General features: G+C 34.9%; 1 protein-coding gene across 1 annotated transcript in view; it reads left to right on the forward strand.

The window, feature by feature from the left end:
* The window catches only part of PIGK (phosphatidylinositol glycan anchor biosynthesis class K), a 122,096-nt gene that overhangs the window by 71,221 nt on the left and 27,407 nt on the right, over positions 1-23,468 (forward strand). The window contains exon 10 of the mRNA XM_047870596.1: positions 10,416-10,500. Coding sequence (XP_047726552.1) covers positions 10,416-10,500 — 85 coding nt within the window. The remainder of the gene's footprint in view (positions 1-10,415; positions 10,501-23,468) is intronic.

Consider the following 23,468-nt stretch of genomic DNA (forward strand, 5'->3'; position numbering starts at 1 on the left):
CCATCTTTAAATAGTTACTCTAAAACAGGAGTTGGCAAACTTTTCCTATAAAGGACCAGATAGTAAATATTTTAATCTTTATAAGTCATACGGTCTTGGTTGCAAATACTCTGCTGTTCTGGTGCAAAAGCAATAACAGATAATACATTAACAGATGAATGTGTTCAAATAAAAATTTATAGACATTAAAATCTGAGTTTTATATGTTTCATTTGTCATGAATATTATTCTCTTTTTGATTTGTTTTTTTCAACCATTAAAACATTTACAAACCATTCTTATTCTTAGCTCACAGGACATACAGAAACAGGTGACATACCAGATTTGGCCTGTGGGCTGTAGTTTGTCCCTGCTGTAGAACATCTCTTGCACATGCAGACAGAGTAGCCTGGAAGGACATTTGTTGCAACATTATTTCTAGTAATATATAATTGTAAGCAGATGTCCATCAATGTTGGAATATCTAAATAAAATGGAGCATTTTCATATTATACCATATAGGTATTAACAGAAATGAACTAGGTTGTTAGTCATATTTATATGCTTGGATCTCAAAAACATAATATTAAATGAAAAATGCAAGTGACTGAATTATACATAGAATATAATTTATTCATGAAACTATTTATAGATATTCTAAATATTTTTCATGTATACATGTGTATATGTGAGAGCAAAATAAAATGACTAGAATAATACACATATAACTTTAGTTTTATGTGCCTTATGGAGTGCCTACTGCCAGGTATGTGCTCAATAATTTTGGCAGGTTTTCCTCTGACTACCCCCACCACTGCCATTTTAGAATTGCCTTTAACTCTACAAAGGTAATTCCATATGTATAAAAGTTAGATGGTTCTTCCCTGATGAACATGGATGCAAAAATCCTCAACAAGATACTAGCCAACCGGATCCAACAATACATTAAAAAAATTATTCACATGACCAAGTGGGATTTATACCTGGGATGCAGGGCTGGTTCAATATCCGCAAAGCAATTAACGTGATTCATCACATCAATAAAAGAAAGGACAAGAACCATATGATCCTCTCAATAGATGCAAAGAAAGCATTTGACAAAATACAACATCCTTTCTTGATAAAAAACCTCAAGAGAGTAGGGATAGAAGGATCATACCTCGAGATGATAAAAGCCATATACAAGTGACCCAACGCTAATATCATCCTTAATGGGGAAGAACTGAGAGCTTTCCCCCTAAGGTCAGGAACAAGACAGGGATGTCCACTCTCAACACTGTTATTCAACATAGTATTGGAAGTCTTAGCCTCTGCAATCAGACAACACAAAGAAATAAAAGGCATCCAAATCAGCCAGGAGGAGGTCACACTTTCACTCTTCGCAGATGACATGATACTCTATATGGAAAACACAAAAGATTCCACCAAAAAACTGCTAGAATTGATTCATGAATTCAGTAAAGTTGCAGGATATAAAATCAATGCACAGAAATTGGTTGCATTCCTATTCACCAACAATGAAGTGACAGAAAGAGAAATCAAGGAATCGATGCCATTTACAGTTGCACAAAAACCCATAAAATACCTAGGAATAAATGTAACCAAAGAGGTGAAAAATCTATACACTGAAAACTATAGAAAGCTTATGAAAGAAATTGAAGAAGACACAAAAAAATGGAAAAAGATTCCATGCTCCTGGATAGGAAGAACAAATATTGTTAAAATGTCGATACTACCCAAAGCAATCTACATATTCAATGCAATCCCTATCAAAGTAACACCAGCATTCTTCACAGAGCTAGAGCAAATAATCCTAAAATTTGTATGGAACCAGACAAGACCCCAAATAGCCAAAGCAATCTTGAAAAAGAGAACCAAAGCAGGAGGTATCCCAATCCCAGACTTCAAGCTATACTATAAAGCTGTAATCATCAAGACAGTATGGTACTGGCACAAGAACAGACACTCAGATCAATGGAACAGAATAGAGAACCCAGAAATGGACCCACAAACATATGGCCAACTAATCTTTGACAAAGCAGGAAAGAATATCCAATGGAATAAAGACAGTCTCTTCAGCAAGTGGTGCTGCTGGACAGCGACATGCAGAAGAATGAACCTGGACCACTTTCTTACACCATACACAAAAATAAACTCAAAATGGATGAAAGACCTAAATGTAAGACAGGAAGCCATCAAAATCCTTGAGGAGAAAGCAGGCAAAAACCTCTTTGATCTCGGCCACAGCAGCTTCTTACTCAATATGTTTCTGGAGGCAAGGGAAACAAGCAAAAATGAACTGTTGGGACCTCATCAAAATAAAAAGCTTCTGCACAGCAAAGGAAACAATCAGCAAAACTAAAAGGCAACCAAAAAATGGGAGAAGATATTTGCAAATGACATATCAGATAAAGGGTTAGTATCCAAAATCTATAAGGAACTTATCAAACTCAACACACAAAAAGCAAATAACCCAGTGAAGAAATGGGCAAAACACATGAATAGACACTTTTCCAAAGAAGACATTCAGATGGCTAACAGACACATGAAAAAATGTTCAACATCACTCATCATCAGGGAAATATAATCAAAACCACAATGAGATACTACTTCATACCAGTCAGAATGGCTAAAGTTAACAATTCTGACAATGTCAGATGTTCGCAAGGTGCAGAGGAAGGGGAACACTTTGCACTGCTGGTGGGAATGCAAACTGATGCAGCCACTCTGGAAAACAGTATGGAGGTTCCTCAAAAAATTAAAAATAGAACTACCCTATGACCCAGAAATTGCACTACTAGATATTTATCCATGGGATACAGGTGTGCTGTTTCGAAGGGACATATGTACCCCAATGTTTATAGCAGCACTACCAACAGTAGCCAAAGTATGGAAAGATCCCAAATGTCCATCAATGGATGAATGGATAAAGAAGAAGTGGTATATATATATACAATGGAGTATTACTCAGCAATCAAAAAGAATGAAATCTTGCCATTTGCAACTACGTGGATGGAACTGGAGGGTATTATGCTAAGCGAAATTAGTCAGAGAAAGACAAATATCATATGACTTCACTCATACGAGGACTTTAAGATACAGAACAGATGAACATAAGGGAAGGGAAGCAAGAAGAATATAAAAACAGGGGGACAAAACATAAGAGACTCTTAAATATGGAGAAAAGGGTTACTGGAGGGGTTGTGGAAGGGGGGATGGGTAAATGTATAAGGGGCATTAAGGAATCCACTCCTGAAATCATTGTTTCACTATATGCTAACTAATTTGGATGTAAATTAAAAAAAAAAATTAAAAACCACTGAGAAAAAAAATAATGACATTAAAAAAAAAAAGTTAGATGGTTCTGTGAACTTTTGGAAAGCCTGTCCACAACTTTTGCCAGACAAGAGGTTACTTCTGAAGTCCCTCAGTGAGAACTAGAGCTTTGTTTTTAGGGATTTTGTTAAAACCACTTTTCTGAGTTGCTCAGGAGGTATTCTTTTTTTAACTGCTATGTGGACTTTTATATCATACTGCAAGCTGACAGGAAATAAGATGCATTTCAACAGTTGAGCCATAATTTAATGTAGCCTTAGTTTTCTTAGGAATTAAGTTTCTGTTCTCTACTTCACATTATGTTTCTTTCCTCTGCTTCATCATCTTCCTTGTGCCTCTTCAAAGTAAGTAATATACAACGTTATGTTTTAATATCTTCTTTCACAAGTTTTTAGTTTGATAATTACAAGAACGGTGATGCTACAAACTTGGGAGGGGATTTCATTTCAAGGAAATGATACATTAGATTATTGTCTCATTGTATAACCTGTCTTCACGAAAATAATCTTCATTGACTCTTGGGACCTTTCTGGAGTTGTAATAGCATTTCATGTTTGTCTCTATTGACCAATACATTTGAGTTCTTTTCTCCCTCAGAGTATCTCTAAATGTTCAAGAATGTCATAGTGCCCCAGGTTTGTCAGGTATATCTTGCACAATATGTGCTGTCAGTGATATGAATGCTTCAGCATTTTTAAGAATACAGTTTAGGGGGCACCTGGGTGGCTCAGTTGAGCATCCGACTCTTGATCTCAGCTCATGTCATGATCCCACGGTTCATGAGATAGAGCCCTGGTCAGACTCTGCAGCTGATAGCACAGAGCCTGCTTGGGATTCTCTCTCCCCCTCTCTCTCCTCCCCTCTGTCTCTGCCCCTCTCCGCACTCTCAAAAATAAATAAACATTAAAAAAAAATACAGTTAGAAGTGGAAATTTTTTCATCCTTTTTAAAAGACAATATTGTGTTAGGAAATTAGTTTCACTATATACGTTTAGTAACAAATAATTATTTTGAGATACCATGTTCAAGAGGCTATGCTAACTTGGCTAGCTTCCTGTTTTTGATGTTTTGAGAATTTCTTTGTGATTTTGGATTGCACTAGGTGATGTGTCTTGAATTATTTTATTGATCTTAATTTTTAGTTTGTATTTGGCATAGCACAGTGTCTATGCTTTCCTCTTCTTTTTTGTCGAGTATATATCTGGTGTTTGAAAAGGTGCCTTGGTGTTCTGCTCACAGGAAGCAATGTCATTTTATACACAAATAATCTAATAAAGAATAAAGATTTCACCTGTTTCTGAATCAGATGGCCTCATAAATGGTCATAGTACATAATTTCACAGTATTATCTCAGGAGTGCTTGGAGAGCACAGAAAGATTTTTGAGGGCAGTGGGCATCAGTGACAGAGTAAAAGAACACAAGATGAAGGTTTGTAAAGACTAACTTTATAGATGTAAGAATTTTTCCGGCAGTTATTTTATTCAGTTACGTAGAGGATTTGGACAGTATTTTGATTTGAGATGGTTGCAACACTGTATTGGATCTAAAACCCTTTTGTGGTATAAATAAATTCCACTTACTATTTTCTACACAGTTTAAAAAAATAGTAAAGTAGGAGCGCCTGGGTGGCTCAGTCAGGTATGTGTCCAACTCTTGATTTCAGGTTAGGTGATGAGCTCATGGTATGTGGGATTAAGCCCCGTGTCAGGCTCTGAATTGACAGTGCAGAGTCTACTTGGGATTCTCTCTCTGCCCCTCCCCTTCTCTCTCTCTCTCTCTCTCTCTCTCTCTCTCCCCCCCCCTCAAATAATTAAGCTAAAAAGAAAGAAAATAGCAAAGTAAAAAAAAAAAAAAAAAAGAATACACAGCTTTTTCCATGCAGAAATTACTCACTTGTTAAGTTATTTAAGTAGATCTTAGTGAAGGATAGTAGAGAAATTATATCCTTTTAGGAGAGACTCAAAACATTAAAGGAATACTAGGATGGCTTTAAGAAAGAGACCTTACCATTTTGTTATAGAGAATTCCCACTTCCCTTAGGATGGCAGCCATATGTACATTGAAATTAGTATTTGTAGTTTTCTTCCTTTCTGAATTACACTATAAGCATGAACTACTTGATCAGAGCCCTAAGCTCAGAGGATTTGGGAGATGGGGCTTTGAAAATGTGGGTGACCTTAGGTGACAATTTGGGGAAAGCACTAATTCTGAGAGAATGGAAGATACCTCATAAGGGTGGGGGTTTGTCCTTTGGAGGATTGGTGGTGAAAGGGAAGAAAGAAGCAGCTGAAGACAAGGGTCTAAAAGAAATAAGATAATTTTTTTTTAGAAAGACAAATTCTGTACCCACCACCGCCACAAAAAGTACTATTTATTCAAGAGTGTACACTTCACTGTATTCACAGAGGAGGGTGCTCTTGAACTGAGAAACCTAATAAGCTAACTTACCTCTCTTCTCAACACAACTTGGTACTGATGATCCTGGAGAAAACAAGTACAGATAATCTTTAACAGAAAAAGAAGGCTGGGGTGCCTGGGTGGCTCTGTCGGTCAAGCGTTCGACTTCCGCTCAGTTCATGATCTCATGGTTTGTGAGTTTGAGCCACATCAGGCTCTGTGCTTACAGCTCAGAGCCTGGAGCCTGCTTCAGATTCTGTGTCTCCCTTTCTCTGCCCCTCCCCCCACCCAAAAGTAAATAAACATTTTTTAAAAAGAAAAAAAGAAAAAGAAGCCAGGAGCTGTATAAAGTTGCTATAAGAAAAAATTTAAATAACACCTTTTACACACGCACACACGGGGTGGGGGTAGGGAGAGAGAATGAAAGGAAAAATAAAAGAAAAGCCACAAAACAGAAGAAGCCTGAAGTACAACACTAGAACATGAATAGCCTATATTAAGCAAGCAATTGCATTATTGAAGAACACCGTGAATCAGAGTTCCAAAACTCACAACTAAAATGTACAAACAACAGGAAGATGTATGAAACAGGAACTGATTGAACTCTGGAAAGAAATCGACAGAAGACAAAAATCATTTTAGAAATGAAAACTAAATCAGAAGGCACCCAAGTGAAGATAGAAATTACCAAAAGTTCAGTAAGAGACATAAAGAATAGAAATGAAAGAGAGTCAAGGAAATGAAACTGAAATAGGAAAGCTAAAAGGATCAGAGAGAGAGAGTGATCGAGAAAATCCAATATATTTAGTTGAAGAAGCTGAACTAGAAAAGCAAATGGAAAATGAACAGAAATAACATTTAAAATGATAATAAACTTTTCTGAAATAAAAGGAGATCTTCATTTCTATACTGAAAGATCTCCTGTGTGCCTGGGAGAATTGATCTAGAACAACTGACTTAGCTATATCCTATGGATACATGGACACATAGATATGTATTAGACCTTAGAAGTATAAAAAAGACCAAGCCTCCAAGCCAAAACATAAAAATAATTTTAAAATTTAAAATATATCAAAAATGAAACTAGGAGCACCTGGGTGGCTCCAGTCAGTTGAGGGTCCAAATCTTGATCTCAGCTGAGGTCTTGATCTCAGGATTGGGAGTTCAAGCCCTGTGTTGGGCTCTGTGCTGGGCGTGGAGCCTACTTAAAAAAAATAATAATAATAAAGAAAAAACGAAAATAATTAAAATTGAAAGAAAATCAGCTTTGATATCACACTTCTAGCAACGTATAAATTAAGAAAATGATGGAGAGACATTTTTAAGTAGTTAAAAATGAGAAATAATTGTAATTTGTTGTGAAACATTAAGTAAAACACTTCTAAGTCCATAGTGATAAGTGATAACCAAGAGTTCTTGTGAATTGTGCTTGGAATGACTTTTTAAAAATGTCTTGCAGTTATTAAGAAAATTTTCAAACCTACCCTTGGTTGATGCATACTAAAGTGTTTGGATGTGAACTGTCATATCTGCAACTTACTTTCAAATGTTTCAGAAAAAAATAAAACAATAACAAAAAATATATAGAAATATGTCTGGAGTTTTTCATACCAACTATTTGACATTTTTAAAAAGTCATTCAAAGCAAATTGCTAGATTTCCAATATTTTTGTATCTTTTATATTGAGAGACATTTTGTGAATGAAATGTATTCCATCTTATATATTGTTACTTTAGATTTTTGGAATAAACAGGAACGAGTGCCTTTTTCATATTTGTATGTACTCTTAGAAGTACTGAAATGATTTAATCTTTATTCATTTGTTTCAGCAGATATTTATTGAAATTGTAGGAATCAAGGCAGTGGCACCAAACTGTATTGAGTATTCATTGTATTCTTCCCCTCCACAGACACACAGTAAAAAAAAAAAAAAAAAAAAACAAATACAAATATATGTCGGTTTCACTTAGAAATCTCTTTGATGATGAAGGAAAAAATTTGAGTTGAGTGATTTTATGATTGAATTGTGGTAGCTATTTATATATCCTTGCTACAAATCCTTTTTGAGATATACGATTTGCAAAAATTTTCTCCCATTCTGTAGGTTGTTTTTTCACTTTCTTGAAGCACAGAAGTTTTAAATTTTGATGATATTTGATGTATCTATTTTTCTTTTGTTGCTTGGTATGTGTTTTATATACCTAAAAATGTAGATAGGCTTTTTAAATATACATTGTGAAATTGAACATTTTAAAATAATGGGGTTTTGATAATGGACTTTTTATTTTATTTTATTATTATGTATTTTATTTTATTTTATTATTATGTATTTTATTTTATTTTATTTTATTTTTTATTTTATTTTTATTTAAAAAAAAATTTTTTTTTTCAATGTTTATTTTTATTTTTGGGACAGAGAGAGACAGAGCATGAACAGGGGAGGGGCAGAGAGAGAGGGAGACACAGAATCGGAAACAGGCTCCAGGCTCTGAGCCATCAGCCCAGAGCCCGACGCGGGGCTCGAACTCCCGGACCGCGAGATCGTGACCTGGCTGAAGTCGGATGCTTAACCGACTGCGCCACCCAGGCGCCCCTATTTTATTTTATTTTTAATTGTGGTAAAATGTGTTAGTCTGCTAAGGCTGCCATCATGCAGCACTATAGACTGGGTAGCTTAAACAACAGGAATTTATTTTCTCACAATTCTGGTGGCTAAAAGTCCAAGATCAAGGGGTTGGCAGGACTGGTTTCTTATAAAGCCCTTTCTCCTTGAATTATAGATGGCCATGTCTTCCCTCAGTGTCTTCACTTGGTCTTTACTCGGTCGGCCTGTGTCTTAATCTCCTTATAAGGATGTTATCACACTGGATTAAGGCCTACCCTAATGACTTCATTTAACCTTAATTACCTCTTTAAAGACCCTGTCTCCAAATCAGTCTTATCTTGAGGTACTCGTTCAACATACAAATTTTGGGAGGATACAGTTCAGCCCATAACATAAATGTGACATAAAATTTACCATTGTAATCATTTTTAACTATCCAGTTCAGTGGCTAAGTACATTAACATTATCATGTAACCATCGTCACTATCTATTTCGAGAACTTTTTCATCTTTCGATACTGAAACTACCCTTTATTTTTTTTAATCTTTACTATTATTTTTTATTTGAGAGAGAGAGAGGAGAGAGAGTGCCACGAGCAGGGGAGAGTGGGGGTGGGGGAGAAAGAGAAAGAGGGAGAGAAGGAATCTTAAGCAAGCTCCACACACAGCATGGAGCTCAGTGGAGCTTGATCCCACAACTCTGGGATCATGAGTTGCGCCAAAATCAGGAGTTGGACGCACAACCAACTGAGCCACCAGGCATTCCTGAAACTACCCTGTAAACAATAATTCTCTGTTCTCTCCTACTTTGCCCCGGCAATCACCATTCTGCGTTTTGTCCCTATAATGCAATGTTTTAAGACAATTTTTTTTTTATCATGAGTGAGTCTTCAAAATTCCCCCAAATTAATTACTTTTATACTTATTCTGCAAGGTATACAGATTTTTATCTAGTTACGAGGTTCTTTAAGCTCTTAAATCATAGGCAAAATTTTGTCCTTATTTATATATCTGCCTATTTTTTGGGATAGGTTCCAGATTTCTCATCATCAGATTCCTTAATGGTAGCCCTAGAGACTCAGACTAGTCTCTTTGATTATTTTTCAAGATAAATCAAGGTTAAATTTTTAAAATTCAGTTTTTAAGTCGATAAGTTGCTGTATAATTTATAGATAAAAATGGGTGAATACGTTTAGTTCCTTTTATTTTGAAATCTGATGATTTCCTATTTCAAAAAAGGGTCAATTTTTTAAAAACATTTTTTCTAATTCTCTTCACTTGGGGAGATTTTATTTTTATTTCTACTGTGCACTTTACTATTTTATACTATATTAGGTCTTATTATGTCAACTCTGCATCTCATCGTAAGTGGAGATATTAAAGAAAATATTTTTCAATATTAAATAACAGCCTCTCAGTTATTGTTGTCTTCATTTTATCCACATATTCATTCAGCAAACATTTATTGAGTATTGTAAGTAAACACTGGATATACAAGAAAGACTAAGACATGGTTTTTGTCTTCAGGGAGGTCAAAGTGTGTCTTAAACAGGTTTAAATAATTATCTTTGCAGGAAGAGTAAACAAAGGAGGGATTGGTGGTTGGTCCAAACAGGAAACAGAATGGAGAGCATCAGAGAGGCATGGACCTAAGGCCCACTGGCAGGTGGCCAGTAGTTGGGGATGTGGTTGACAACAACAGACCGTTACCTAGAGGAGGAGTTGCTGGACATGGAGGTTGAATGTGTTCTGAGCCAGGTTTTGAAGTCCTTTAAATACCATATTAAAAAGCACACCCTATAAATGGGAAATTCTTAAATAGTTTTAAGTCTCAGAGTAAAAGACAGAATCCAAGAATATTAGATAATGTTAACTAATCTTATTACATCATAATTAAATGCAATTTGAATGTATTTATGGTTACATCATTTAAAAATTACCACTAGGTGGTTTTTCATAGGTTTTCATAAATACTAGTTATTTCAGAAACATTAAGTATAGATTTTTAATAGTTTTCATATTTGGCATATTTAGATATTTGCCATATTTAAAAATAGTATTTACCTTAGTCATGTGTTTTCTAACTCCTTTTTTCAGATATAAGAAAGAGTGGATGGATGAGGAACTAATGGAACCTCTGAAATATGCTGAACAACTTCCTGTAGCTCAGATAATACACCAGGTTTGCTTTCCATTTTATTCTTTTGAAAGAAACAAGATTTTTAATCTTTGAAAAGTAATTGCGTTTGTTAGGTTTTTCAGAATCAATGTGCTATAGCTGAAAGGCATTCCAGGCCATCTATCCCTATTTGGACGCCACCTATTACAGTTGAAAGTCTCATTCAAAGCACAATATTAAGAGGCTACTTGCTGTGTATAGTGGAATTCTTATATAAAATACAGGGTAAATCAGAATTATCTTTTGTTCATTACTTAACAACAAGACTTAATTTCAGAAAACTTTCATTTGAACCATTGTGTATAGTTCTTGTTAGTGACAAGGAGAAAGAGCTGAAAAATGGTCATTTGGTGTAATTTTTTTGAGTAGCTAAAATAAGAAAACAGTCTTTCCTTACTTCCTTCACCCTACCCCATTATCAGCTCTTGTAAAGTGTAATTCTAAATGTCATGTGGGCAGGTTTTTTTTTTTTTTTATCCCCAATTATAATGACTCTATCATCCCTTCTGCATAACTATAATCTTAGAGAAGGCAGTGTGGTAGGTATTTAAACTAAGATTTTGTAGTGTGATTTTGATAGCATATAAAGTCTGGCTCTGCCCTGGACAGATCCTAATTTTAAATGGTCTGTTGACAAGAGACAAGAGGCATGGCCTTGAGAACTACCTGATTTTTCAGAATCTATAGATTAAAAGCCCTTGAAAATCGGAATGTGTCAGAATTTTAGTATCTGTTCATTATTATTATGAGCCTTTCCATATGTCTTTGTTAACCAAAAGAATTTTCACTTAGCTAATTTGGTTTGATTAGAAGAAGTACTGGTTTGAGCTTATTAAAAGAAATAGGCTTTTACTTTTAAATGATGACTATAGAGATCTTTTCATTGACATCAAAATTTAATATTAAATTCTATGAGATATTACAAAAAAAAAAACCAAACAGAAATTTGCTGCCTTGGGAAGCCTATCTGTGTTTGGTAATCAGGTCCAGTTTATATGTCAGGAATTCCCTAGTGTTGTCAGAGCTTAAATGACCTAACAGCCTGCAAATGTCACATTTAAAATTCTGTCTTCATGCCTGACTCTCAGCATAAATGAATTAAACAGCAGAGCAGGCAGCAAGTCAATATGTTCTTAACAGTAAGAGTGAGCAATGAAACAGTTTGTGGTTTGTTCAGAATAGGTAAATAGAATCTGCCCAGAGCAGTTCACCTGGAATAAAATCTGAAACAGGAAACAAGAATTAACCTTTAGGATGGTTGACCAGATGAAATGTCAGTCATATTTTTATAGCATGAATGAACCAGTAAACTATGCTTTATGTAACAGCTGCATTTTGCTATTATACACTGTATGAATTCAAAGATGAAAATTTCTGACCCTGGTGAAAATTTTTATTGTGATATTTTTGGCAATATAAGAAGTTATATTAACTTTAACACTGAATTATAAACATTAATATAGAGTACCTGAAGTTATAAAATTTAAATTTTGAAGAAATTTGCATGATAAGTTTTTTTTTTTAATTTTTATTGAATAAGATTAATTGTGTTCTCAAGGGGTAATCAGGAATGGACACTGTTAAACCAGGCTCTTATTTATTCTTCTTGTTATTTCCTTTTATTGACAGTACTACAATTGTAGGACTGTTACCATTATGTGTCCAAGCAATCTTTAAGAAATATATGAATTCTGTTGCTAGCAGTTCACTACAGGTGAATTATTTGAAAGCAGTTTCTTTCCTGTAAGAGAATAGTAATACATGTGATAATTAGGTTCACCCAGTCCCTCAAAAGCTTTTTAATCAGTACTATATCCAAATTATGGCATAATTGTTGTATATGTGTAACCTCTACTGTTAACTCTTCTTATACGATAAGTAACTATTTTCCTCTAATCTTGAATCACGCTTAACTTATGCCTGTTTTGGAGCATGTACCATTTCTGTTTGAAATAACATGCTTTATTCACATGCCTTTCATCATCTCTTATTTGAGATCTCTTATTTCAGGACACTCTTGATTTCTTGATATTCCTTTCAGCATCTTACCTTGTGCCATGTATGCATTTACCTGAATGGCCAGATATGTATTTTTAATGGTTCACTGAGAGCCAGCAGCACCTCTTTTCCTTACTGCCAAGACATGAGAAGCCAGAGCCTCTCACTAGTAGCGTAGTTTAGAAGCTGTAGGAGAGGAGGCGCAGGGACAGGGACTGTAATATGAGGAGCAACGTGAGAAGTGGAAGAGAGAGTAATGGGTCTCAGTATTCTGAGTAATTTCTTGTGTACGTTACTTAAATAGCATTTTACAGTCAGGAGCTAAGTAAGATTCTCAGTGATGCCATTTTATACTGCCAAATAATTTCCATTTTTTAAGGGTCCTAGCAAATATAATAGTACATCTAGGTAACACAGAGATTCAAGTTATAAACAATAGAATTAATAAAAGAATCTGACAAGATAGCCAGATATAAGATAAGTAAAACTGATAGCTTCTCTGTATTTACAGTAAGCACAAAGAATGGAAATGGAAAAAAATTTCTTTCACAACAGTGAGAAAGAACTATAAAATACTTAGGGGGTACCTGGGTGGCTAAATCGGTTAAGCATCTGACTTAGGCTCAGGTCATGATCTCATGGTTAGTGAGTTCGAGCCCAGCGTTGGTGTCTTTGCTGACAGCTCAGAGCCTGGAGCCTGCTTTGGATTCTGTGTCTCCTTCTCTCCGCCCCGCCCCTGCTCATGCTCTGTCTGTCCGTCTCTCTCTCTCAAAAATAAACATGAAAAAAAAATTTTTAATAAAATTTAATTAAAATACTTAGGAATAAATCTAACAAGTAAAGCACAGGACCTGTATAATAAGAAATAGAGAAACACACCATGCTTCATAAACAGAAAGGCATACCAGTACTTGGTGGGTGCAGGGAACTTAATACCATAAAAGTAAAATTAGCAATTATTTCTTCCAAATTAGCAATCCTAATTAAAATGGAAGCAAAATGACTTTTTTAATGTTAAGAAAAAATTGACCACATAGTGGTCATGTGGAAGAACAAATGTCTAATAATAGCTAAAAGGGAGATGACCTTACCAGAACACAGCCACTTGAATTAGACACACATGGTATGGACAAAGGAATAGACAAATGGATTAGTGGAATACAATGGTGGAGTGTCTTTCAAACTTCATTCATTACAATTCACAGTAAGAAATGCATTTTACATGCATTATGACCCTTGATGTATGTGTTTATATGTTTGTGTTAGAAATAAAAATTTCATGATATATTTACCCTCATTATATATGATGCATACTGATATTTTGTTTTTCTATTTTCTATTTTTAAAAGTCCAAATAAAGCCTACTAAGTTGATTTTAAAAGCAGCAACTAGTCCTGACCTGTGATTTGAAAGATATTAAAATAGATAATCCAAAGAAAAAATTCATTTTATTTCATTATTTAATATATGATTAAGACGATATATCATTTCAGTAGAAAACTGCTTAAATTTCTAATTCATACTGTATATGATGTAAGTTTTCTATAGATTAAAGACTTAGAGTAAAATAAATAAAAATTTTAGAAGAAAATCTAGGCAACTGCATTTTAATCTGGAAGTAAGGTAGAATGTTTTAATGAACACAAAACCCAAAAGATATGTTCAGCTCCATAAAAATAGAATATTGTGTACAACACAAAATACCACAACATTAAAGGACTAATGTTAGAATCAAGACAAAATGTTTATAAAGAAGACAAAAGTAAATTAGTTAATATCCAAAATATACACAAGACTCTTAGAAGTTTATAAAAGCAAACAAAACAACTCAGTAGACAAAAAAGACGAAAGAGATGAAAAGCAATTCAGAGAAAACAAACCTAAATTACCAATGGACCAAAGGAAAGAGTCTCAAACTCAGTAAGGAAGTGCACATTACAAAGTCAGTGAAACGATTTTATGTCCTTCAAATTGGCAAAAATTAAAAAGACACTTTAGAAAAACGGTTTGACAGTTCCTCAAAAGGTTTAAATGTAGAGTTACCATATGACCTGGTGATTCCAACCTAGGTATATAAAAACATACATCCACACAAAAACTTATACAGCAGCATTATTCATAATAGCCAATAATTTGTGGAAACAGCCCAAATGTTCATCAACTGATAAATGGATAAGTAAAATAAGTGTTTCCATACATGGAATATTATTCAACGATAAAAGGGAATGAAGTACTGATATATGCTACAACATGGATGAACCTTGAAAGCAGTATGTTAAGTAAATGAAGCCAGTCATAGAAGACCATATATTGTATGGTGTCATTTGTATGAAACGTCAAGAATAGGTTAATTTATATAGAGAGAAAGTAGATTAGTGGTTGCCTAGGACTGGAATGAGGTAGGGAAATGGGGACTCACTTCTGAATGGGTACGGGTTTCATTTTTTGGAGTGACAAAGTTGTTCTAAACTTAGTGGTAATCATTGCAAAGCTCTGTGAATATACTAAAACTGTTGAATTGTACATGTTAAAAGCACAAATTTTGCATTGTCTGAATCATATCTCAATAAAGGCATTTTAAAAATTAAAAACGTCCATTTCTGGCAGAGACGCTAAGAAAAACGTATGTGTATACCTTGTTGCTAGATACCGAAATCATTTCTTTTTATAAGGTCATCTTGTAACATCTCTTCACATTAAATATATACAGTATACCCTTCAACCTAATGGTTCCACTCATGACAATGTAGCCTGTACTACTAATATATAAATAAAAGTACTAGCATATAAGAATCTTAGTACAGCAACATTTATATCAGCCTTGCATGTGGCCACAACATACTGGAAACAATGTGAATGTTCCTCAGCAGAGTTGATACAGTGTGTATGATTTTTAGAAGCCACAATTTGGTAAAGCAAATATATATTTTTTCCATATTTTCTGATAATTGGATGTATTTTCATATCAACTGACCTCTTTCCTTTCCTCTTGGCTATTGATAGAAAGTTTAATCTAGTCATTCACACCCTGGATTTACTCCTTCTTCCACTCCTTCCTGGGATGATGAAATCACAGTTTAGGTAATAGGGACTAGTTGATATAGCTTCGTGGCGCTGAGAGATTCAAAGTGTACCGACTGACGTATACTGTTACATTGTGTTGTTTGGGAGTGGCGTCACTCCCTCTGGTAATCACTGAGGTGGTTGATGTGCACAGCACATCTGTTAATCCTTCCTAAGGATTGTGCATGGTTGCAGAGTGCTAACAATGGTAGAGGAAGAGATCTGAATTGACAGTGGGAAAGACCAGCTCCTTATTTGTTGTCATTCCTTTTCTATCTTTTTAACCCTCTTCCCAACTTTCTTCCTCTTCTTTCTTGCCCCTGTTTCCTTCTGAGTCCTGTAAGCTAAAGTTACATACATTCTTTGCAAATGTTGGTGAAGTTTGTTAGTATTTTCATTGGACAGTGCATTATGCAGCGTCTGATACATAGTAGACACTGGACAAGTATGGTGACTATTGATTTTTGAATTTAAGGGTCTTGACATGCTAAGAAGCTAAATGAGTTAAGGGATCTCCAAAGGTCACTAAGAGGTAGCTTGTTGGCAGACCTATTTATGATTTTCAGGTTCCTTTCATAGCCAACAATGGTGGTATTGATTAAACATGTCTGAGTACATATGTAGATTGTAAGATTCATTGTATTAATAATTTAGGCATTCTAGTGCCCTACAACAAAATTTTAAAAGTACAATTCATAGGAAAATATAAATTGCAGGGGGCTCAGTGGCTCAGTTGGTTATGCGTCTGATCTCAGTTTTGGCTCAGGTCATAATCCCACAGTTTCATGAGTTAGAGCCTCACATCTGGCTCTGTGTTGGCATCAAGGAGCCTTCTTGGGATTCTCTCTCTCCCACTCTCTCTGCCCCTCCCCTGCTCACTCTGCCTAACAAAAAAAAAAAAAAAAAAAAAAAAGAGAGAGAGAGAGAGAGAGAGAGAAAACGTATAAATTGCAATTACTGATATAAGGGGCATTACTATATAGGAAACTACAACTAATCCTTTTAAGGATTTATGAAGTTTGTTAGGACTTAAAAATATTATGAAGAAATAGAAAAACACACACAAAGAAAGTAGTTTGGTTAACCTTGTATGCTTATATTGATAATTTCTCTTTAAAGGTGATTATTTTTCTCTTAATTTGTTTACTAGGAAAGCAGGTATAGAACTATGTTACTGAGGCAGATATGGAGAGAAATGGATTATTTTCCCATATAAATTATTTTATATTTATGTCACTAATGTTAATTTTAAAGTTGAACCACTTCAAAAATAGCCTAAATTTAAGATTAAGATTGAAATAGGGGTTAAGTGGTTGACTCTTGATTTCAGCTCAGGTCATATGATCTCACATTTCGTGAGTATGAGCCCCACACTGGGCTCTGTGCTGATAGTGTGGAGCCTGCCTGGGATTCTCTCTCTGTTACTCCCCAACTTTCATGTATGCTCTCCCTCTCAGAATAAATAAATAAGCAAAAAAAAAAAAAAAAAAGATTTGAAATATATGACTATGCTATGGTACATTCATTTCACTTTAGTTTGTAAAGGTAAGTTGAATTACCACCACGTGGAGTTTAGTGAATGATAAAATAATGACAACTAGGGATTTAAAAAAATAATCAGAAAAAAAATTAAAATTAAAATTAAAAAAAAATAATCAGACACAAAGTCTTTCCAAAAGAGAAATTTGTATGTAGTTAGGAATGTATATTAGCATAGTCTCAAATACAGATGTTACTTAAGGTTGCTTAGAAGTAAAATATTTTAGAAATGTACTGAAAAATGAAAAGGTCAGTAATGAATGAATATGTGTAATTTAACTAATTATAACACTTTTTTTTAGTCTCATCTAGTTAGGCATGTGTTTTATTTTTTAAGATTGTGTGTCGAGAATCAATTTTAGTTAGCCCTGGCAGATATTAAAATATCTAGGCCTATACTGTTTAGATATACAGAATGACACTATTGCAAAAATGTAGGTGAGTCTTATGCATAGAATAAATAGTTCACCTAGCTATCCTAGAAACCTCAGTCTGTATCGAGATTATACAAATGGTAAAGGTCCCATCATAGACCAGTGGGAAATTAAAGAACTATTTAATAAATGATGCTAGGACAGTACAAAAGTATTTGGGGGGCGTTAGATTCTTGCTTTATAACACATGGAAGAAGCAAATTCTAATCAGATTATAGATCAATACAAAAAATGGAAAATACCAAAATAATGAAAAAGTATACTGGTAAATATTTGTAGGTAAGGACTTTCTAAGCATGGAACATTATGAAAGAAAATTGACATATTTGACTTTGTAAAATGTAAAAGTTGTGTGCATCAAAGTGAAAAGGCATATCTCAAGGTAGAAAAATATTTTCCTTACACAATTAACATCTTTAAATACCATTTTTACAACGTGATAAGGAAAAACACCTAGCACTCCAGTAGAAAAGGAGCAAAGAACTTACATAGACATGCCTCAACGTTGAAATAAAAATGGCTAACAAACTGACGAAAACTTGTTAATATTCATTAGTAATCTAAGAATTGTTCATTTCAACCATAAAGTACCACTTCAAATAATTTCTTATGGGGTGCCTGGGTGGCTCAGTCAGTGGTCCGACTTCGGCCCAGGTCATGATCTCACGGTTCGTGAGTCGAGCCCCACATCTGGCTCTGTGCTGACAGCTCAGAGCCTGGAGCCTGCTTCAGATTCGGTGCCTCCCTCTCGTTCTGCCCCACCCCTGCTCATGCTCTCTCTCTCTGTCTCTCTCTCTCAAAAATACAGTAAATATTTTAAATTTTTTTCTTTAATTTCTTATATTAGCAAAGACATGAAAAGTAGTAATAGTAATGACAAAGCACATGCGCTACTAGAGAGGAGTGTACATTGGCACAAATCATGAAAAATGTAGTAATTTGTACTAAAATTTATAAATATGTTTATGAGCTATGTTTAAAGAACATGGCCAGTTGAGTGTATATGTTTATTCTCCTTCCTGAAAAATCCTGATAAAAGTGACAGTAAAGACATAAAAATATATAAACTCCAAAAGACAAAGAAAATGTAAGAGGAGAGAATAGCACACAAGAAGTAGTAAAAATTGGAAGAGGAAATAGAGTTGAACAAATGGTAACCAACTTAGCAGAATGGAAGAGCTGAGCCCTACTTCCATCATAGGGGAGACCTGTAAGAGCAAGCCAATTTGTACTGTAGAACCGTGGGAAAGCGGGCACCAGGCATATCAAAGGTTGGGTGCAAAAAGGAACTGCCAAAGTCCTCCTCCTCTTTAGTTCCCAGAACACTGGCATTTATGCGTATATACTATCAGGTAGAAGGTAGATAATTTCTGCCTGAATATACTAGTCTAATAGAGAATGTATTGACATTTGCAGGATCCCAGTTTAATAGCCAAGTCCCACTGCTTTATCCCACTGGTAGGCCCAGTGGTTGATAAATGCTGCTGATGCATGATTGGTGTTTTATTTTTTCACTCTAACTATGAATATACAACTAAGAATTATCAGACTTTTAAAGAATATCCTTATTTTGAAAGACAAAAATCAAAATAAGCAAATGGAAAAGAAAATTTAATCACCACCACCACCACTTTAGAAAAAAAATGAGAAGACATTTTATTTATGAAACAGGATACTATATAGAAAAGGAATATTCGGAAAACAAAGAAGAGCTCTTGGAAATTAAAACTATGAGAGTAGGGGCACCTGGGTGGCTCAGTTGGTTGAGCATCTGACTCTTGATTTTGGCTCAGGTTTTGATCTCACATTTGTGAACCCTGCATTCGGCTCTGCACTAGGTGTGGAGCATGCTTAACATTCTCTCTCCACCTACCACTTGTGCGCTCTCTCTCTCTCTCTCTCACATCTTAAAAACAAAAACAAGAACAAAAACAAAACCAACTATGAGAGTAGAAATAAAAATATCAACAGAAAGTTTTGAGGGCAAAATTGAGGAAATCTCTCAAAAGGTAGGACAAAGAGACAAAAGGGAAAGTGAAGAAAAAGGGTAAGAAAATTGGAGGAATAACTGTTGGCATACAATTCTATATGAGTCTCTCATATTTCTGCACATCTAGTGAGCAGAGATGCTTAGAAAGCTTTTTTTTTAAATTTTTTTTTAACGTTATTTATTTTTGAGACAGAGAGAGACAGAGCATGAATGGGGGAGGGTCAGAGAGAGAGGGAGACACAGAATCTGAAACAGGCTCCAGGCTCTGAGCGGTCAGCACAGAGCCCGATGCGGGGCTCGAACTCACAGACCGTGAAATCATGACCTGAGCCGAAGTTGGACACTTAACCGACTGAGCCACCCAGGCGCCCCAGAAGCTTTTTGTTCTAGACTATCTTGTCAAAGGTGTTTGTATAGTGAACAGTCTTGGAAGACAAATAGTGACTGTCTCAGGAGCAAAGGGCAGATTTGTTTGCTCTACAGTAAAATAAGGATAAGGTCTCCCTCTAGGGCAAAGTTTGGTCAGATGTGTTGCAGCTTCTTATAAAAAATTTAGAATTTTCAAATCTGAGGATTTCCTAATCTGTTATATAAACTTACTATGTGCATAGCATCTGCCTAGACCTGCAACTGCATTGTCCCCCATGGGACTTGGGAGGCAAGGAGAACTGGCAGAAACATGAAGAAGCTCATGCTGCTGTGAGCAATAAAGTCCTTTATCTCTGACCCAAGAGTCTCATGTCTTCTGCCAGTATCCATGAAACTTTTCTAGGCCCACCTGTTACCATGGAAGCAGGGTAAAATTTCATACCCTTTATGGTTTTAGACAATAATTAATAAAATCCAATGTCTGACTAATAAAAGTACTAGAAAAACAGGACAGAAAAATAGAGGGGAGGATATATTAAGAAATAATAGAAGAAAACTTTTCCAGAACTCAGTGTTTTACCAAGTGATCAGTACTGTGAAACAAATAGACCTTATTCCAAGGAACATCATTTTGAAATTTTAAAACAGTAAAAAACAAAAAGGAGACTCTAAAAACTTCCAGAATGGGAGGTGGGAAAAGGCCACGATCAAAAGAACAATAATCAGTGTCATCATCACACTTCTCAATAGCAACACTTAAAACAAGAAAGCAGTGGAGTGATATCTTCAAATTATGTGAGAAAATATTTCCAATTCAAGATTCTATTCATTGCTAAGTTATCCCTTCACATACCATGGTATAGGAAAGATAGTCAAAGTTTCAAAAAAAATTTTTTTTCATCCTTTCTCAAGAAGTTACTGGATGATTTATTGAATGAAGAGATAAGCCAAAAAACCTGAAAACATACCATCCAAGACACAAGAGATTGACTCATCAACATGAGATAGTCGTAAAGCTCCCAGATTAATGATGGTGAAAGGAAATCTCTGGTGACAGCCATATAGAATAGAAGCCATATTCTTTAAATAACAGACTATTCAATTATATGCCTCAGGAAAACTGGCAGAAAAAGAGTATGAACTAGAGCAGGATGGTGTAGTGCTCCAAGATGATTGTCCATGGGACCAGTAGAGTGATGACAAAATATCTGATGTGTTTAACCATACTAAGAGAAGGTTTAGTAATATCTTAAGAGTATAAGCTACACAGAAAATTAAGCCAACAGGGAGTTGAAGTAACTATTAACTTCAGGGGGAAAAAATTGTATATAAAAAAGATCAGAATGTATTTTGTGGCTCAACTCAAACAATAGTTGCATAGTTATAATAATGCAACAGTTGACTCTTTTACTAGAAATTTAACATAAAGATATAGGGAAGATAGGAAGAAGAGAACTGGTGGGGGAAGGGAAGAATAGGGAGCATGATGATGTCAAGGAACAGATTTATCTTGCATAGGAAATCAGGAGATACAATGTGTAGGATTGTAAAACAAAATAGTGATATAAGCATATTTTCTAGAAATATTAGAGATAAATACCAGAAGAAGCTCTTAGATAACTACTTAAGATAACTACTTAATCTACTTAGATAACTCTAACATGATTAATTCTGAGGCAGGAGAATTGAAGGTGAAGTAGCAATGGAATTGTTATTTTTTGTTATGAAGCCCATGTTAGTTGTTAGCGTCTAGAACAATGTTTAGGCAATACTTCCCTAAATATAGAAATTTACTAAAAAGAAAAATTAAATTAAAAACAACAAAGAAAAGTCAATGGAATCCTAAGTTGTTTCTTTGAAAAGATAAAATTGATAATAGCTAGCCTGAACAAGAAAATAGAGAAGAAGTACCAAATCAAGAATTAAAGAGGGAACATCACTACAACCCCTTTAGAAATAAAAAAGATAGGGGTGCCTAAGTGGCTCAGTCAGTTGAGCATTCAACTCTTGATTTTGCCTCAGGTCATGATCCCAGAGTCGTGGGATCAAGCCCCACATTGGGATCCACGCTGAGCGTGATTCTCTGTCTCTCTGCCCCCCTCCCCTGCTCGCACTGTCTCTATAAAAGAAGGAAAAGCAAACCAAACAAGCAATAAAGGGAGTAATCAAAAAGATTATAAGTAAATTTTATGAAGACCTTTATCCCAGCAAATTAGTTGATTACAGGGAAATGGACAAATTCCCAGAAAAAATACAAATATTAAAAAGTGACCCAAAAAGAAACAGAAAAGTTGAATAGACCTTTATCAAGTCAAGTAAGAGAATTTGTAAATTAAAATCTTATCACAAAGAAAAGTCTAGACCCTGATGGTGTCAGTGGTGAATTCTATCAAACATTTACATAAAAAATAATACACAATCTCAGAAAATTGAGGAGAGGGGAATACTTCCCATCTCATTTTATGAGGCCAGTATACCCAGATATCAAAGACATCACAAGAGAAGAAAACCACAGATCATGAGGGATATCCCTCATGAACATAGACACAAAAACTGTAACAAAGTATTAGCACAGAAACAAGAGACAACTTGTATAATAAGATCAAGCAGCTAGTCTATGGTAAAGCCAGTATTTAAACCTGGACATTCTAGCATGGGAGCTTGTATTCTTATGTACACTTGACTACATTGTGCTATGAAAGTAACAAAGATATGGTGTGAATGCAGTAAATGCTGACTAATTTAAACCTCCAATGAGTCCGTTCTTGGTCCTGATGATTATTGTCCCCTTTTGTGAAATTAAATTTAGCTTATATTTCAGCCTGTTTCTATATTAGACCAGTTGTGTGTGTGTGTGTATATATATATATACACACACACACACACACACATACATATATATACACACATATACATATATATACATATGTGTGTGTGTGTGTGTGTATACATACATGCATGATTTAAACATTTTGATTAGAGACCTTTCAGTAGATGCTTTCCTGGGATTTAGATATTTAAGATATGGGAGAGATTCAATTCTGGGACATAACAACATGAAACTGTTTTATCTTCTTCATTATTTCAGGATCCTCCATCTAAGGCAAAGGTTCTTTGTAAACAAAGGTCCAAACCCATGTATGTTTTTAAAAACTTCAACTTACTCAAATGTTATATATCAGTGAATACTTTGCTTTAACAGATATATATTACCCACTGTTCCCCGCCCCCCACTGTGTTCTTGTCCACATTCCAGGGTTTCTCTGGGTCCCCCTATTTCAATTATAAGGCTTCTTGCAGTCCTTTCATATTTTTAAAGATTAGTAGATTGCAAGACCTCTATTTGTTAATACATCTCTGCACAGTATACATGATGATGGTACATTTTAACCTTACTGGTCTCTTTCATTCAGACAGCTGCTCAAAAAATTACTGTAGAGCTCTGTATCCATTAAAGGTTAAGTTTACTAGAGGCAAGGTACTGGAGAGTGGCCTGTCAGGTCCTAGGTTTTTTTTGCTTTTTTGTCCTTTAATTTTAATTTTTTTTCTTTTTAGAAAGAGAGCGAGACAGACAGTAC

The sequence above is a fragment of the Prionailurus viverrinus genome, chromosome C1, assembly GCF_022837055.1.
Source record: "Prionailurus viverrinus isolate Anna chromosome C1, UM_Priviv_1.0, whole genome shotgun sequence".
NCBI classification, from domain to species: Eukaryota; Metazoa; Chordata; class Mammalia; order Carnivora; family Felidae; genus Prionailurus; species Prionailurus viverrinus.